Here is a 17,376-nt window from a genome sequence, read left to right on the forward strand (position 1 = left end):
GAGAAGGAAGGGGAAAGGGATGGAGGATGAGAAAGAGGGTAAGGGAAAATCAGAGGAGGAGGACTACGAGGTATAGGGAAAGAGAAAGGGGAAAAGGGAGGAGGACTACGAGATTGAAAAAGAGAAGGTGGCTTAGGATGTGACAGTGTTGAAGAGAAAAGAGAGAGATAAAGAGGATGACGAAGTAGAGGGTGAGGAAGGTTTGGGAAAAGGAGAAGGAAGAGAAGGGGTAAGGAGGGCTAAGGGAAGAAGAGCGATTAGTATGAGGAGGAAGGGGAGAAGATATGTGATGTTTACGTTACTCTGCAAAGTACAATATAATACCTTATGTATTTCATGTAATTGTGTTTTTTAACAATTAACCATCTAAGCAAAAAGTGTAGATATATTCGGATATTCATGCTCTAAGCAAAGTTAAATACAAATTATTTACTAATGGTTATAATATTATTTGCAATTGATTTAACCATCAAAATAATATAACAAGAAGAGTTTCATTATAATCGAAACTCTAACATGTACAAACAACTGAACTAGATCGTATATTTATGTTCGCAATAAAGTTAGATACGAAATATTTATGAATATGAACTTGTTTGTAATTGATTCGAACATACAAAAAAAATAAAACAAGAATTTCATTGTGATCGCCACTCAAAATGTATAGAAAGCCAAACCAAATCAAGATTCGCTACTATGCATTTGAAACGTAAACAATTAAAATAACTTGGGGGACGGCGCGCATCGCGCGCCGTGCAACCAACTAGTTGAGAAAAAGTATAATAGGAGTAATGTTCTATATATAATCAATTCAAGAAAGAAGGTGACATTAAATTTGTTAGAATTGAATTGGTTTAACTTATAACTTACAAGCAAGTTTTCAAGTTCAATGACCAAAAAAAGGATGATAACTTCGTTATCTAAGAAAGAAAATTTTAAAAGTTTTATTTTTCTAAAAAAAAGTAAATTTAAACACTTTTAATATTAATTCCTCCACACATTAATGTTTTACTCATTTTTTTTATTATATGTAAGTAGTATTGTGTTTAATGAAATAGGAAGAATATTAATGTCTGAGATGGGAAGAACATTCTCACTTTAGACTAGAGCTGTTCATGGAATCATGGGTAATCCCGTCCATTGAATCCGACCCATCCCGCCTGCTAAAAAAGTGGGTACGGACAAGACATTTTAAGAAAAATACAAAAGCCCAGCCCACTAACCCGTCCCGAACCCGCTAACCCGCTTGTCAATGGGCCAAAATTTAAATGTGCGCTCGGTCCATGTCCGGCGCAAGCCCGCATTTGAACACCTCTACTTTAAACGGACACTATCCGTCTACAGCTTTAGACGTTAATACATACGACTATACCACTAATAGAAGTAAACCCCTCGATAATATGGTAATAAGTGCACTCTAAGTCACGATCAATAATAAAAGAGAAAAAAACACATAAAAAAAAAATAAATTTCTCAATAACTTAATAAAAAACCGTCTTCTATAAAATTTCCGTATCCGTATCCTCGAAACCAAATACCCCCTAAAATGTTGAAAAAGTATGGTCCACATGAAACACTTTTTTCAAACTCAAATTCTACAACAAAATAGAGAAAAGAAAAGTCTACTTTCCACATCCTACACAATGTCTTCTTCCTAATTCTCCATGTCCTTAATTGGTTGATCATCACCAAAAAAACACACAAATTATTTTCACAATACATTTCCTCTTTTTTTTCCCTTCTAAAACACACAAATTAATTCACGTTTTTCAACATATTAATCTTGTATTGTATGTGTTCCCTTTCTTCTATTTGTACGTTTTCTTCTCTACCCATCTTAATTAATTCCAATAATCTCTCTTATTTTTACCTTAATTGCACTCTAATTTTGTTTATTATTTCTGGGTTTTTTAGGTTTCTGAGTTTGTAATTTACTTTATTTCACTTTCTGTATTAATTACGTTTGTTTTCTGTATTTAATTTGTCCTCCACCTCTTTCCAATTCAATGCATTAAAAACTTGCTTCAGGTATTTAATTTGTTTCCTTAGTTTAGGAGATCATAGAAATTATAAAATTATTCATGCAAATTAATGGTGGGATTTTAATTTGGTGTATTTTTATGATTGATTTTAGTTTTGTTCTTCATTGTTCTGATTTAATTGTATGATTTTCTTTTTTGGGTGAATCCCCCTTTTTTTTTTTGTTATTTTTAAGATCTACCCTTTTTTTTAGCTGAATTTATGAACTGGGTGAATTTCAAAATTTGATTTTTGATTTAGGATTATGATGGGTTGCAAAAAAGTTTGCGGCTTTAATTGTTACTCCCTCCATCCTAATCATTTGTATTTTTTATGAACCTGGTGAATTTCAAAATTTGATTTTTGATGTTAGATTTTGATGGGCTGCTATGTCACTATGTGTGAAGTTATTTATTTATTTATGTCCCAGTCATTTGTTTACCCTTTTTATTTTTCGTATTTTAATCAAAGGTAAACAAATGATTGAGACAGAGGACGATTTTTTATTTTTCCCAAAAAATTGTGATTTTGGTAAAATGTTGTGGTAGTGCCTATGTTATGATCATGAGTAAAAACTGCTTGCTATTTGAGTAATCTGTACATTTTGAATTTGTTGTTACCATATTTGTACATGGATGTAGTAGTAGTAGTGTTTAGAAGAAAATATCTGATTGTGATATAGTACTAAGTTCCACTAATAATTGGTTTTGCTGTTGTTTGTCACAGGTTGTTGAGGGGTGATATAGTACTAAGTTCCACTAATAATTGGTTTTGCTGTTGTTTGTCACAGGTTGTTGGGGGGTTTGATTAGTGATTATTGTTGATTGAAGGCTGGTCCCTCAATGCTAAATTTCGCCCGGACGAGAACTCAACCTAGAAACGGTAGATCTTTGCCTCTAGTAGGTATGTACTATGTATCCTTCAACCTCGTATTTATCGTATTTTTTTTTATAGTTTATTTACCGTAATTATTTTCTTCTTAATGTCATATTTTGTTGTTTAAATGTCTAAAGATATATCCGGCTTTGTTTGGTTACCCACTTGTGAGTTCTCTGGTCAATGGTTAGACAGTGTCCTTTTCAAATTGAGCGAGTCGTGCTTATTATAACTGAACTGTTCGACTCATTTTAGCTCATTATACCCTATATTACCGGAGCAAGTTCTTATCAAAGTAGTTCTAAATATCTCCTTTGATGAAACACTCGACATGTATTAATATCGTAGTCAAATGTTCTCCTCCGCGGAGTTCAAACTGAATTGAGTTAAGTTGAACCAGATAGAATTTAGTAGAAATCAAAGAACTAAATGTGGAAGACAAAGCTATGGCCTATGGGGGATGGTTAACTCATCAGTGGCGACTTGTTATATTTTACGGGTCGCCTAATAATGTGAGTGGCCCAGTGTCATACCCGTATTTTAGTTATCTGTACAACAATTTTATATGTAAGTTTTAATTTTGAAGTCATTATTTGATATGTTTCTCTTTAATCTTCGGTGAGTAGGCATGGATTTTGCTGATTCGAAGCGAAAGAGCAATGTTATAGGAAAGATACTTGTAGCAACTGGATTATTTGCATTTTGCCTTCTTATGGTTAAACAGTCTCCAGCTTTTAACACCCCAAGTCATGTAAGTTAATCACTGTTTTTGTTTTTCCTACTGTAGTAGACAGTTTTCTATTAAGTCCATGGACGTGGTTCTACATTGATGCATGATAAATGACATGATACTTATATAGTTATATTAAGAGCCTTTTGGAGTTCAGCTATCTTGGACAGAAGGAATTCTGAAAACATTTCCAATCTTGCCAATTTATCATAAAACGACAACCAGAAAAACATTACCCATTGCTCTAAGGACTTTCGCAAATGGCAGGGTACGGTCATACGTAGCCTTACACTTGTGTTAACAACACAAAGAAGTTGGTTTTGGATGAACCGGAAAGGAAATTGCAGAGAATGAGTTGCTTTGAGTGACTACTACGTTACAATAAAAAAAGTGCAACCAATTTAGTTAGAGATTGATTTATTCTATCATAATCCATAACCAAAAGAATTTTTGGCTCCACAGATCCAAAAGATTTGATTTTTTTTCCATATTTCCAATGGAGCCAAAGAGTCGTTACTCTTTGGTTTTAGATTATGATGAAATAAATCAAAATGGCTAACTAAAGTGGCTCCCCCCTACCTCGCAATTTGCGGGAGCCATTGAGGCACCGGAGTAATGTCGTTGTATTGGAGTAAACTTTAACCTGAACCACATTTTAAACATTATTTAAGGGAAACAGTTTTCACCAGCCTGAGCTTATATTTTTCTGTGAGTGTTTCTCTTTTCACCTGTCAGATCTTTCGAAAGCATGATCACATGTTCACTTTGAGGGATTGCCAATGTTTTCCTCTCTTGAGGCTGTACTGGATTCTGTAATTTTGAAATAATTCATTGACATCTATTGTGCTTACATCTATTTCATTTCTAATTTTCCTCCAGTTTTCCCGCCATGAAGCTGGTGTAACTCATGTCCTAGTTACTGGAGGTGCTGGCTTTATCGGTTCTCATGCAGCATTGCGACTTTTAAAGGATTCATATCGAGTGACCATTGTGGTATCTTTCCCTTCCCATATTTTTATTCACTGCCTATTCAATCAACCCATCAACCCGTGTTTCTCATAAAAGGCTTTGTTTATCAGGACAATCTTTCTCGTGGAAATCTAGCTGCCGTTAAGATTTTGCAACAGCTGTTTCCAGAACCGGGGAGACTTCAGTTTGTATATGCTGATCTGGGAGATGCCAGTGCTGTATCCTTTTCTTGGGTTGCAATGATTTTTTTTTTAAATCTATATTATGATTTTTGTAGCTCTAAGTTGAAGCCCATTCCTTTTTAATTAGATCCAATACTCTTCTTATATCTGGATTTTCTCCCCTGGACGTTATCTGAATCAAAATACAAAGATCAAATTAAATTAATAATATGCTGTCTGTCTGTCTGTCTGTCTTAAGAACGATATAGAATTTGATTGTCTATTGCACTTCCTTAACGGTAATGTCAGGTGAACAAACTTTTCTCAGAGAATGCCTTTGATGCCGTGATGCATTTTGCTGCAGTAGCTTATGTTGGGGAGAGCACTATGGACCCTCTTAGGTATTTCTTATACCATCCAACATCCCAAGATGATTAGTTTACTCCCAAATTAAGGGATTTATGGATCAATTAGGTTTTGTGTTCTTAATTTTTTTGTATCCGATAGCAAGCTGAAAAAGCTTCCTCGTCTTTGTGGTCCATGTCTTGCTGGTTATTTTTGTAAAACTAAGGCCTAGTTGTTGTTCTCCTTTGGTCAGATATTATCACAATATCACATCGAACACAATGGGAGTGTTGGAGGCAATAGTAAAGCATAATGTAAAAACATTGATATACTCTAGTACATGTGCAACATATGGTGAACCTGAGAAGATGCCCATTATCGAGGTTACTCCACAGGTAATAATTAAGAAGTTTCGACTACTTTTAGACTTGTAGTCTCTCTTTCAGTCCACGATATACAGTCTTCGTTAGTAGTTTGCAAGTCTTTGTGTCTAACCCTATCACATGCTTATTTTGATACTGGTCCAGGTTCCAATCAACCCGTATGGAAAAGCTAAGAAAATGGCTGAAGATATGATTTTGGATCTCACCAAGCAAAACACAGATTTGGCTGTTATGATCCTAAGGTTTTATTTTTATACTTTATCAAATAACCAAGAACGTTTATTGGTATTTTTATAGGGGTTATTGGTTGTATTTAGTTATTTATCAGCTCCAACTATTTTTTGCTTGGTGTTATTATATGTCAATTGCGGTGCTCAGCCTATTCACTTATTCAGTGTGTCATATGTCGGTCATTTAATTGAATGAAAGACGTTGAAGTAATAGGACTTTATGTTACTTCCACATTTCCCTTTTGCTGCATATCACGTGTCGACACAACACTGGTTCCAACACAACATGATAATTTGACACATCATCCTAGACCCAAAATATGATTATTGTCCGAAAATAGCCGTCTCAAACATGCACCTTTGTTGAGTATTTGAATTTGAGGTTGCGTATCATAGTTCGGGCTGTGCTGTGGTTTTTGAGTTGGTTTCACAATTTCGGAGTCCCCCTGCTGTTATGTCTGCTGTTCCTTGGTATTTCTTTGCATTAACTGTAATTATGTTTGTCCAGATATTTTAATGTAATTGGGTCAGATCCGGAGGGAAGATTGGGAGAAGCGCCTAGACCTGAATTGCGAGAGCATGGTCGAATTTCAGGTGCCTGTTTTGATGCAGCTCGTGGTATTACCCAAGGACTAAAGGTACACTTGTTTGTGTTTACGGTGATAGCGTTTCTAAAGTTGTGAAATAACCATGAGTTGTCAGTGTTCTTCATGGGTTACATAGTTTTTTGGAGCACTGCACTGCATGCTCTTTGCACTGTACCCTAAAGTATCAATCTCCTCCCCTGCCCAAAAACAGTTAAGTCTGTTTTGGCGTGATTTTGCACATATGGCAATCTTTTAAAATCAGGCTTTTATTATGTCCCTGAAGTAATTCGGTATGACATTATGGAAAAAAGTTCGTTCAAAGCCTGTAGACATGAGAACAGTAATAAAAGTAATTAGTAGAAGTATATTTTTCACAATAGCCGTGATAATTCTGTGGTTTACTCATTACTGGATCTTCTTAAAAACAACTGACTGCTGGCCAGATCTGCCTTTATCCCGAGTGAGTGGGGATATGATTGTTAGCGGGGTACTTGGCCAAGTAGCCTCCCATGATTCATTTATGTTCCCCATCCTGTGAAAGACCCCTGTCGGGATGCAACAATAGCTCATAATAGTCTGCTATCTCAATTTTTCATTATATTCAAGGTGGAAGGTGCATAGAGACGATGTGCGCTTTTGGTGACAAGGTGCGATGTCGTGGCTAAAGCGCACTGTTTTGGAAGACAACTTTTATTTTCCAAAAGAAATTTTTTGTCCGAACATCTTTTTTCTTACCTTTTTTTGAAACAAAGTTAAACATTGTCTTCATTCCTGATGGAAAAACAAAGCCCACATAGCTAGTGAAGACCTAATCAGACTAGTAATCTGTGATGCTCGGACTTGGATACGAGGATCCGACATGGGTACGGATCCGAGTGTCGGATCCTTGAAATCTCAAAAATAAGGACTCGGATACGAGGATCCAAATTTAAATTTGGACTCGGCTAAGTTTTTATTTTTTCTGAAAAAATTGATTATTAGTTAAAAAAATCAAAGAAAAGAAAGGAAAAGTAGTTTGTTCATGTTTAACATGAATGAAGACTTTATTACAGCATTAAATTCATGTCAAGATCACTTCTGATATAGGGCTGCTGTACAAAACAGAGGTTAAAAACAAAACACTCTCACACCGATTTCTCATAGAAGGATCCGTCAAGGATCCATGTCCGGAGCCTGTCCACCGGATCCTCAGGTTCAGGTGAAGAGTCCGAGCATCACAGCTAGTAATGCTACTGACTATATCATCATGATCGCAATCAGAGGACCAAGCTTGTGTTCTTTATACCAACAATAGTTCCAATTTCCATGATTTTTTTTTTGGTTTTTAACGAAGGCTGAGGTTTAACGAAGTAAAAGCTAGGGATAGAGGGGCCCAGGGGAATTATTATAAAAGAACTAGAAGAAAAGGTACAAAAACTGCATAGCACCTTATGCAGACATGTGCTCGCTTCTTGCACCTTGAGTGTGGCTTATGCACAAGGTGTGGCTTGGGAACCTGTGAGGCTCTGACCATTGTAATCTTATCGGTGTAGGACCAATGGTTGAAACGAGCATTACACATCTCTCCTATATCTGTTGATTAGTTTAGAAAAGAATGCATGGCTGGCTGTAACATTAATTGATGATTTGTAGGTAAGAGGAACAGATTACAAAACACCCGACGGCACATGTATACGAGATTACATTGATGTGACGGATCTTGTTGATGCTCATGTTAAAGCTCTTGAGAAGGCAATGCCAGGCAAGGTCGGAATCTACAATGTGGGCACTGGAAAAGGTAATGTGGCCCTTCTTTCAAAGTTGTCGTGAATTCGAGATTAAACTACATTACTGAGTGTTAATTATTAAAATGAGGAAACACAAGTTTGAGTTGATGTCATATAAGACACGTAATTCGTATTAAATTATTTTTTGGGAATTTTTCTGACATTTTAGGTAGTTCAGTGAAAGAATTTGTGGAAGCATGTAAAAAGGCAACAGGGGTAAACATCAAGGTTGAATATCTTCCTCGTCGACCTGGTGATTACGCTGAAGTATACAGTGACCCTTCAAAGATCAGGGACGAGCTCAACTGGACAGCCAAGTATAATCTCGAAGAAAGTTTACAAATCGCGTGGAGATGGCAGAAGACCCATCGCGATGGATATGCATCAGCGGCCTAATAGCAACAGTTTATGTCGTTAGCAACCCGCTGTGGGACGGATGCTCATATCGGATACCCCGACTGTTAGAGATAACTTTTGAGTGGACTATGAACTGGGAGGGATAGAGGCTGTTAATTTTTTACTTGTTGAAGTTATATTTATTGAGTAGGGTTAAATTAGTTGAGAGCAGTTCAAGATTTGGTAGATCATATGTTTGGCCATTTTGTATGATGCAACAATAAAAGTGATGGCCTTAGTAGTTGGTAGATGATTCGGACCCGGTTTTTCGCCTTAAGTTTACGAAAAGGAAAATGAAAGTATTGGATGGTTTATTGGTAACTAGATATATGTCGCCTTAAGAAAAACTTTTGTAGACTTTTACCTTTTGTCACGTAGTGGCCAAGTGGCCAAGTGACTAGCAGGTGGAAAGACTGATCTACCCTCGGCCGAGGGACCCATGGCAGGCCGGCGGGCCCTGTTGACTCCATGCCGAGGGGTCTTGGATATGAGTACGCGGATATGCGTCCTTGCATTAATTGTCTAGCCAGGGACAACAAGACAAGAGACAGCCGACAGTGCGTTGGTTAATTTTGTCTAAGTCGTTGACTGTTTGTGGATATCTTTTGACCTTGCTCAATATGTTATGTTGGTCGTGTGGTCTGAGAATATGCCCCATCAATTACTTAAAATATAAACACAATTAAAAAGTCAATTTTATAAAACTTTTATACTCCCTCTTATTCATTTTAACTCTCCCCTTTTAAAAGGGCACGTAAATTAAGGGGGAAGATTATTTTATTGTAAAGTATTGTGGTGGTGTAAGGTAATTAGAGAGAGAGGAAAGGTATTATTGTGGGGGTAAGATGATTAAAATAAGTATTGTTGTGAGGTATGATGATTAAAATAAGATAAAGTATGAGTAGTGTGAAGTATTGTTGTGGGGTAAGGTGATTAAAATAAGTATAAAACTTTACTAAATAAGGAAAGAAGGAGAGTTATATGAATAGATGAAAAGGGAAAGAACGAGAGTTAAAATGAATAGGAGGGAGTAATATTTAATATTAAAATAACTATTAAAATAACTTTAATTTAATAATTTTGTCAATGACTCAATATGATCAATGTAAACATTGAATATGATTAAATATTGATTTTAAATATGTTACATTTAAAAAAAAAATTGATAAAAAAGGCGTTATAAATTATTTCTGGACCCTTATTCTGACCTTAATCCGACCCGTGACGCGTATGACCCGATTTGTATTTTGACTTGACCTGAGACCCGACCCGCCCAACCCGTTTGAGAGGTCTAGTTCACACCCACCCGTTTGGGATTTGGATTGATGTTCGAAAGTGCGACACGGTAATGGAGATACTACTTCTTACCATTTTGATGAGTTGAAGGGACACTGAATATCTTAGATGTACACCGTTTTACGCTTTGGTACTACCATACTACAAACAACCAAAGCTCACCGTTTTACGCTTTGGTACTACATACAACCAAAGTTCACCGATTACGTGTTCATATATGTTCCGACAAACGCCAACATTTAGATTACATTTTTGTTGTACATTGTGACGAGTGAAAACGGTTCGATATCGAAATCAATTGAATACAAAGTCTTAAAAGATTGAACAAAATGCACTCTTTTTAAAATAAAGATCACCACTCCGTATTAGACAAAATCGTTTTTGTACATCCTCTGTAATACCGATGTTTTTTCATATAACCATATGCGTGGGAATCTTTAGATCTGATATAGTTATGAAAGAGATAAATCTTACCTTGTCTAACAAATTGTACGCAATGACCCAACATTCGCTCCACATCAATGAATGATATACAACTATATTACCATCCGATGGTATGTACAAATTAAATCACAAGGAACAAGGTAAAATATAACATAAAAAAGAAGTAGATTGCATTTATATCATTCTATACTTAATACATACTCCGTAAAACGATAACCCATATGTAGGGCTAGTTAACAAACATCACTATAAAAACTTAAAAACAACTTGATATTATATAAACGATAAATAGGATTATACTACCAGTACTGCTTGAACAACAGAACTTAACCACTTACTTTATTTATAGAATGGAGCCATAAAATAATTATGCTATCTCATTTTTCTTATGGAATTAACTTAAAGGTTAATCCCGTCCCTTCGAGTTTTTCTTCCATAAGTTTAGTCATCTTCTCGACCATGAGTGGTGTGAAATAGTTTCTCCACTCTCCTACCTCTCCTTTCCTAAAATAACTCTTCTTCTCAAAAAACTTATTGATGACTCCACTCTTGTTGACTTCCAATTCCTTCATATTTCCAATGCTACAAAACTCTATTATTTGGTCAATGATACTTTGACTTTCCTCAAATGGAGTAAAAGGCATACCTATAAATTCCGCCACCCTTTTTAAATGGTGTTTCGGGTCATCCTTAAGATCCTCGTACTTAAGAAACAATACTTTTTCGGGATGTTCTAAGCTCATTTTCCAATACGTGATCACGTGCTCGAAAAACGGACCGTGAATGGTCCTGCCTGAACAAAAATCATCAAATAGATCCTCGAAACGAAGTATCTCTTTGCTATTTGTATTCTTAAGGTAGCTCACTGCAAAGTGAAAAAGTGAGGTGAATGTGTCTAAGGGATTCCGACAAATATATAAAAGTCGACAATTAGATGTCCTAATCGATTCAGGGAGCGAGTTAAAGGGCAAGTGGGTGCTAAGAAGTCTTGGAGAGGGAAGCTCAACAAGATGCTGAGGCCGAGGGTATTCAAAAGCCTCTCCGTAAATGTCACTCTCTAGGTTGTATACAAGCTCTTGCGGGTGATTTTTTAGTAAAGGGTTTTGATTAACAGGGTATATTGCACGGTTGACAATTGTGAAAAGTAAAGATTTTAACCATGTAGTGCCGGTTTTTGGTAGGCCGGTAATAATGAGATCACTATCTCGAGCTAGGAAATGTCTTTGAATGAGGAGAATCCGAGCCAGAAACGATTCAGGGATCCAGGAGCCTTGGTAGTTTATTAGTCCAAATTTATTGTTGCTCCAAGGAACTTGTGGAAGGCTTTGTTTGAGGCTATCGTTAACCCGCACAGCCCCAAAATCTCAGGCATAAATGAGTTTTTCTAAAATATGCCATAATTTGTGATTCTATCGTTAACCCGCACAGCCCCACCCCACACCCTCAATAACCCTCACGTCTACATTAATAACTTTCACCTCACCCTCCCTCGGCTTCAACCACCTACTAACCTCCACGGTTCCTCGCTATTCGCCTCTACTAACACCCCACCGGAAAAACCTCACTATCATGCTCAGCCAAACACCTCATCACTCCCTTCACTGAAGAGTTTAGTAACCTCATAGGAAGCAGAAGACATTTAAGAGTATTGAGCTTGAGTGTCGGTGTGTTTATTTTTCATTGATTGTAAATAAGTATGATACATCAGAGAGATTACATAAGTTATAAGTATTTGCAATGTTGGTTATTAACCAACAGACAAAGAGAAAAGCCTACAAAGTACCTACTAGCCTTACTCTATATTTGACTCCAATTTGTACTAGAAGTATGTAAGAACCAAAATCTGATCCTAATCAGATTTTGCTCATACAAAGCGTCTTCAATGAAATTTAGTGATTATTATGTACTATTTTAGTATGCAAGTTGTTTGTGCTTGGACTAGCTTGAGACTTGGACTTGCTTGGAAGCTTGGACTGTTTATCCTCCTCTTTACATCCACCCACTCAAACCCCGCCACTAACGCCACTTTCATCTCCAGACCACCAGAACCTAGCCCCAACCCAGGGGCGAACCCAGAAATAAAAGTTTGGGGTAACGAATTTTTCTGATGTTGTTTTACACTTATGTTAAGTGCATATTTAAAAAATTAGGGTAGTAAAAATCGATAATTTTAACCATTTTCTAGGAATTTGGGGTAGCGAGTGTAATCCTTTGCTACTATGTAGGTTCCCCCTGCCCCAACCCCAAAACCCCGAAATAAATGGAGACTCGTCTCCATATTACATGCACACAGAGGACAAATCACATCACTATTATGCATCTAGCCGCTATATTCGCTTCCGTTGCTAGCGCATCATTGCACAATTGCCACATGTATAACTCCATCAGCCCCCATATGCTCTCGTGCAAGGATCGGCACCTCCTCTCCCATAGCCGGGATCACCCTCCCTGACCGAGTACCAGTAATCCACGGGTCCAGCTAGACCCGTGTTCTTTTCCCGCTGCCAATCCTCATTCGAATCCCCATTTCCAAGACTTCCCTTGCCTCCCAAATTTCCCTTTATGATTAAATATTAATTTTAAATATGTTTTATATTTAATTTATTTTTATTTTTTTATAAAAAAATTGTTAAAAAAAGGCGTTATAAATCATTACTTGGTCCGTATTCTGACCCTAACCCGACCCGTGACCCGTATGACCCGATTTGTATTCTGACTCGATCTAAGGCCCGACCTGTCCAACCCGTTTTACAAGTCTAGTTCACACCCACCCGTTTGGGATTTGGATTGATGTTCGAAAGTGCGACACGGTAATGGAGATACTACTTTCTTACCATTTCGATGAGTTGAAGGGACACTGAACATGTTACATGTACACCGTTTTACGCTGTGGTACTACATACAACCAAAGTTCACCGATTATGTGTTCATATATGTTCCGACAAACGCCAACATTTAGATTACATTTTTGTTGTACATTGTGACTAGTGAAAACGGTTCGAAATCCAAATCAATTGAATACATAGTCTTAAAAGATCGAACGAAATGCAATTTTTTTTAAACAAAGATCACCACTCCGTATTAGATAAAATCGTTTTTATACATCCTCTGTAATACCGATGTTTTTTCATATAACCATATGCGTGGGAATCTATAGATCTGATATAGTTATGAAAGAGATAAATCTTACCTTGTCTAACAAATTGTATGCAGCTGCACATCAATGAATGATATACAACTATATTACCATCCGATGGTATTTACAAATTAAATCACAAGGAACAAGGTAAAATATAACATAAAAAAGAAGTAGATTGCATTTATATCATTTAATACTTAATACATACTCCGTAAAACGATAACCCATATGTAGGGCTAGTGAACAAACATCACTATAAAAACTTAAAAACAACTTGATATTATATACTCCCTCTATTTTTTTATATATGACTTTCTCACATTTTGAGACACTCCCTTCTCTCTTCAATATCTCTTAAAATATAAAACTAAATATTATGATATGTATACTCATATGAAAGAGTTTTTCGTAAGGAATTTAATGATACCATTTTTACATTTTTTGAACAAATATATTTTTGTAAATAGTAAAGTCAAAGACTTACCTCGTAAATGCAAAACGTCATATATAAAAAAGTGGAGGGAGTAAATGATAAATAGGATTATACCACCGGTAATGCTTCAACAGCTGAACTTAGCCACTTACTTTATTTATGGAGTGGAGCCATAGAATAATGACGCTATCTCATTTTTCTTATGGAATTAACTTAAAGGTTAATCCCGTTCCTTCGAGTTTTTCTTCCATAAGTTTAGTCATCTTCTCGACCATGAATGGTGTGAAATAGTTTCTCCACTCTCCTACCTCTCCTTTCCTAAAATAACTCTTCTTCTCAAAAAACTTATTGATGACTCCACTCTTGTTGACTTCCAATTCCTTCATATTTCCAATGCTACAAAACTCTATTATTTGGTCAATGATACTTTGACTTTCCTCAAATGGAGTAAAAGGCATACCTATAAATTCCGCCACCCTTTTTAAATGGTGTTTTGGGTCATCCTTAAGATCCTCGTACTTAAGAAACAACAATTTTTCAGGTTGTTCTAAGCTCATTTTCCAATATGTAACCACGTGCTCGAAAAATGGACCGTGAATGGTCCTCCCTGCACAAAAATCATCAAATAGATCCTCAAAACGAAGTATCTCTTTGCTATTTGTATTCTTAAGGTAGCTCACTGCAAAGTGAAAAAGTGAGGTGAATGTGTCTAAGGGATTCCGACAAATATATAAAAGTCGACAATTGGATGTCCTGATCGATTCAGGGAGGGAGGCATAGGGCAAGTGGGTGCTGAGAAGTCTAGGAGAGGGAAGCTCAACAAGATGTTGAGGCCGCGGATAGGCAAAAGCCTCTCCGTAAATATCACTCTCTAGGTTGTATACAAGCTCTTGTGGGTGGTTTTTTAGTAGCGGGTTTTGATTAATGGGGTAAATTGCACGGTTGACAATTGTGAAAAGTAAAGATTTTAACCATGTAGTGCCTGTTTTTGGTAGACCGGTAATAATGAGATCACTATCTCGAGATAGGAAATCTCTTTGAATCAAGAGAATCCGAGTTAGAAACGATTCAGGAATCCAAAAACCTTGGTAGTTTATTAATTCAAATTTGTTATTGCTCGAAGGAACTTGTGGAAGGCCTTGTTTGAGGCCTTCAAGTTCTTCTTGGGAGGTTATTGGTATCTCTTTTTGTGTTTCGTTCTTATTCATTGTGAATATGGAGATGATATACACTTGTGACTTCTTGGTGTGTCATACGAGTTATATAGTTGATCACTATTACCGACTGAAGAAAATATCGGTCGGTAATTTACCTAGAGTCGAGTAGCGATTGAGTTTTACATATTACCGATCTAAAATGACCCGTTATTTTAAGGTCTATAACCGACCCGAACTGGTCAACCCGTTGGGTCAAAGGTAAATCAAGGATTTTATTAAAATATTAATATTTTTATATTATATTTGAAAAAATAGTTGAAAAAGTTATTTTTTTATTACTTAAAATATAAACACAATTAATAAGTCAATTTTATAAATATTTTATAATATTTAATATTAAAATAACTATTAAAAAAACTTTAATCCAATAATTTTGTCAATGACTCAATATAATCAATGTAAATTAAACATTGAATATGATTAAATATTGATTTTAAATATGTTTTACATTTTTAAAAGAATATTTTTTTGATCAAAAAAATCGTTAAAAAAAGGCGTTGTAAATGTAGAATACTGAAATCCCTATCTTGGGAGATTATATTATGAACATATATATAGGTACAAGGGCTAACTAAGCATCCTAAATACAAGGCAAGAATATATCTATTATGGAAACTATATAACTAATTGATACACACTATCAAATACAATATTTACTAATACACCCCCATAGTCGAAGCGGGAGGGGAACAGACGCTTAGGCTGGATCGAAAACGGGTAAACAAATACTTGGGTAGTCCCTTAGTAAAAATGTCGGCGTACTGATATTCAGCTGGAACATGAAGAACCTTGACTTTCCTAAGTTTGACCTGATCGCGAACAAAATGGATATCAATTTCTATATGTTTAGTTCGCTGATGTTGGACCGGGTTGCCGGATAAATAAACGGCGGAGACATTGTCACAATATACAAGACTGGCTGTAAAAATGGGAGCATGAAGCTCAAGAAGCAAGTTCCGTAGCCAGCTTGTCTCGACAACTGCATTTGCGACACCCCTGTATTCTGCTTCCGCGCTAGATTTAGAAACAGTAGCTTGACGTTTGGACGACCAAGATACCAAGTTATTACCAAGAAAAACACAATAGCCGGAAGTAGACCTACGTGAGTCAGGACAGCCACCGCAATCCGCATCGGAATAAGCAGTTAAAGTACTAGTGGATGATTTCGTGAGGGTAAGGCCGTAAGCAATAGTGCCTTTTACATAGCGTAAAATGCGTTTTAAAAACTGAAGGTGAGGCTCACGCGGGGAGTGCATAAAAAGACAGACCTGTTGGACCACATAGGAGATGTCGGGTCGGGTGATGGTCAAGTATTAGAGGGCACCGGCCAGGCTGCGGTAAAGAGTGGAGTCAGAGAGCAATGGGCCTGCCGTGGAGCTCAACTTTGACCCGGCCTCAACAGGCGTAGTGACGGGATTGCAAGAGTCCATGGAAGCACGGCTCAGTATATCACGGGCATACTGAGTTTGTGATAAGAACATCCCGTTTTTCGTGCGTGTGACTTGAATCCCGAGGAAGTGATGTAGCTTACCAAGGTCGGACATGGCAAATTCCTGCGATAAATCAGCAATAATACGTCGAAGCAAGGAAGTACTAGAGGCAGTTAACACAATATCGTCAACATAAAGAAGCATGTAAGCCATGTCAGAACCGTGATGATATATGAATAAAGAAGAATCACACACACTGCTTCAAAACCCCTTTGATAAAATAAAATTTGCAAACCGTTGATACCCAGCTCGAGGAGCTTGCTTAAGACCATAGAGAGACTTACGGAGGCGACAAACATGGTTCGGCATTTTGGGGTTAACGAAACCCGACGGCTGGTGCATATACGCTGTTTCAATGAGATCCCCGTGTAAGAACGCATTCTTAACATCCAGTTGGTGTATAGGCCATGACCGAGAAACAACAAGACTAAGTACAGTGCGGATCGTGGTCGGTTTTACCACTGGACTAAACGTCTCATTACAATCAATTCCCACCTGTTGACATGTTCCATTGACCACAAGGCGTGCCTTGTAGCATTGGAGACTACCATCGGACATGAATTTGTGACGATATAGCCACATACAACGAATAACAGGGGCACTAGTGGGACGAAGTACGAGTTCCCAAGTTTTATTATCAATTAAAGCACGAAACTCGTCATTCATGGCGGTATTCCAGTGTGGGTCCAGTAGGGCAGCTTGAGGGTTCTTTGGTAGAGGGGAGATTGTGGCTGTGGTGGCAATGAGTACTCGGGGTTTAAAAATACCGTTCATTGCGCGAGTAGTCATGCGATGATCACGAATGGAGGACGGTGGTGGGTCAAATGTATGGTGAAGGTGGTCAGAAATTGTGGTTGCTGACCGAGGGGAAGGTTGGGGTTGACTCGGTGTGGCT

The 17,376-nt window shown here is 37.1% G+C and overlaps 3 protein-coding genes across 4 annotated transcripts; 1 reads left to right on the forward strand and 2 right to left on the reverse strand.

Annotated features, from left to right (window-relative positions):
- Positions 1-1,570: 1,570 nt before the first annotated feature.
- On the forward strand, positions 1,571-8,783 carry LOC141596283 (UDP-arabinose 4-epimerase 1-like). 2 transcript variants are annotated; one of them, XM_074416393.1, is made up of 11 exons: positions 1,571-1,814; positions 2,810-2,922; positions 3,522-3,646; positions 4,505-4,618; positions 4,705-4,812; positions 5,065-5,156; positions 5,354-5,495; positions 5,628-5,725; positions 6,222-6,351; positions 7,933-8,077; positions 8,236-8,783. In XM_074416393.1, exons 2-11 carry the CDS (start codon positions 2,862-2,864, stop codon positions 8,460-8,462), a joined length of 1,242 nt encoding a protein of 413 aa, XP_074272494.1. In that variant the 5' UTR covers positions 1,571-1,814; positions 2,810-2,861; the 3' UTR covers positions 8,463-8,783. The 2 variants fall into 2 exon arrangements, with proteins under 2 accessions (XP_074272494.1, XP_074272496.1); XM_074416395.1 differs by lacking the exon at positions 1,571-1,814 and adding an exon at positions 1,844-2,028.
- A 1,625-nt stretch (positions 8,784-10,408) lies between these two features.
- On the reverse strand, positions 10,409-11,841 carry LOC141594606 (flavonol sulfotransferase-like). The gene is made up of 2 exons (XM_074414613.1): positions 11,786-11,841; positions 10,409-11,537 (listed from the first exon to the last, which is right to left on the reverse strand). Exons 1-2 carry the CDS (start codon positions 11,839-11,841, stop codon positions 10,589-10,591), a joined length of 1,005 nt encoding a protein of 334 aa, XP_074270714.1. The 3' UTR covers positions 10,409-10,588.
- Positions 11,842-13,916: 2,075 nt separating this feature from the next.
- Positions 13,917-14,982, reverse strand: LOC141594074 (flavonol sulfotransferase-like). Its single transcript, XM_074414273.1, has one exon. The coding sequence runs from the start codon at positions 14,980-14,982 to the stop codon at positions 13,975-13,977; it is 1,008 nt and encodes a 335-aa protein (XP_074270374.1). The 3' UTR covers positions 13,917-13,974.
- Positions 14,983-17,376: the final 2,394 nt, after the last annotated feature.

Source organism: Silene latifolia, chromosome 8 (assembly GCF_048544455.1).
Source record: "Silene latifolia isolate original U9 population chromosome 8, ASM4854445v1, whole genome shotgun sequence".
Classification (NCBI taxonomy): Eukaryota; Viridiplantae; Streptophyta; class Magnoliopsida; order Caryophyllales; family Caryophyllaceae; genus Silene; species Silene latifolia.

Excerpts from the sequence above, each read along its gene's own strand:
- LOC141596283 (XM_074416393.1), top strand. The coding sequence starts at position 2,862 with ATGCTAAATTTCGCCCGGACGAGAACTCAACCTAGAAACGGTAGATCT. Across the intron at positions 3,647-4,504 it reads CTTTTAACACCCCAAGTCAT|TTTTCCCGCCATGAAGCTGG; the intron begins GTAAGTTAATCA and ends ATTTTCCTCCAG. Across the intron at positions 4,813-5,064 it reads ATCTGGGAGATGCCAGTGCT|GTGAACAAACTTTTCTCAGA; the intron begins GTATCCTTTTCT and ends CGGTAATGTCAG.
- LOC141594606 (XM_074414613.1), bottom strand. The coding sequence starts at position 11,841 with ATGTCTTCTGCTTCCTATGAGGTTACTAAACTCTTCAGTGAAGGGAGT. Across the intron at positions 11,538-11,785 it reads AGTGAAGGGAGTGATGAGGT|CCTCAAACAAAGCCTTCCAC; the intron begins GTTTGGCTGAGC and ends GGTTAACGATAG.
- LOC141594074 (XM_074414273.1), bottom strand. The coding sequence starts at position 14,982 with ATGAATAAGAACGAAACACAAAAAGAGATACCAATAACCTCCCAAGAA.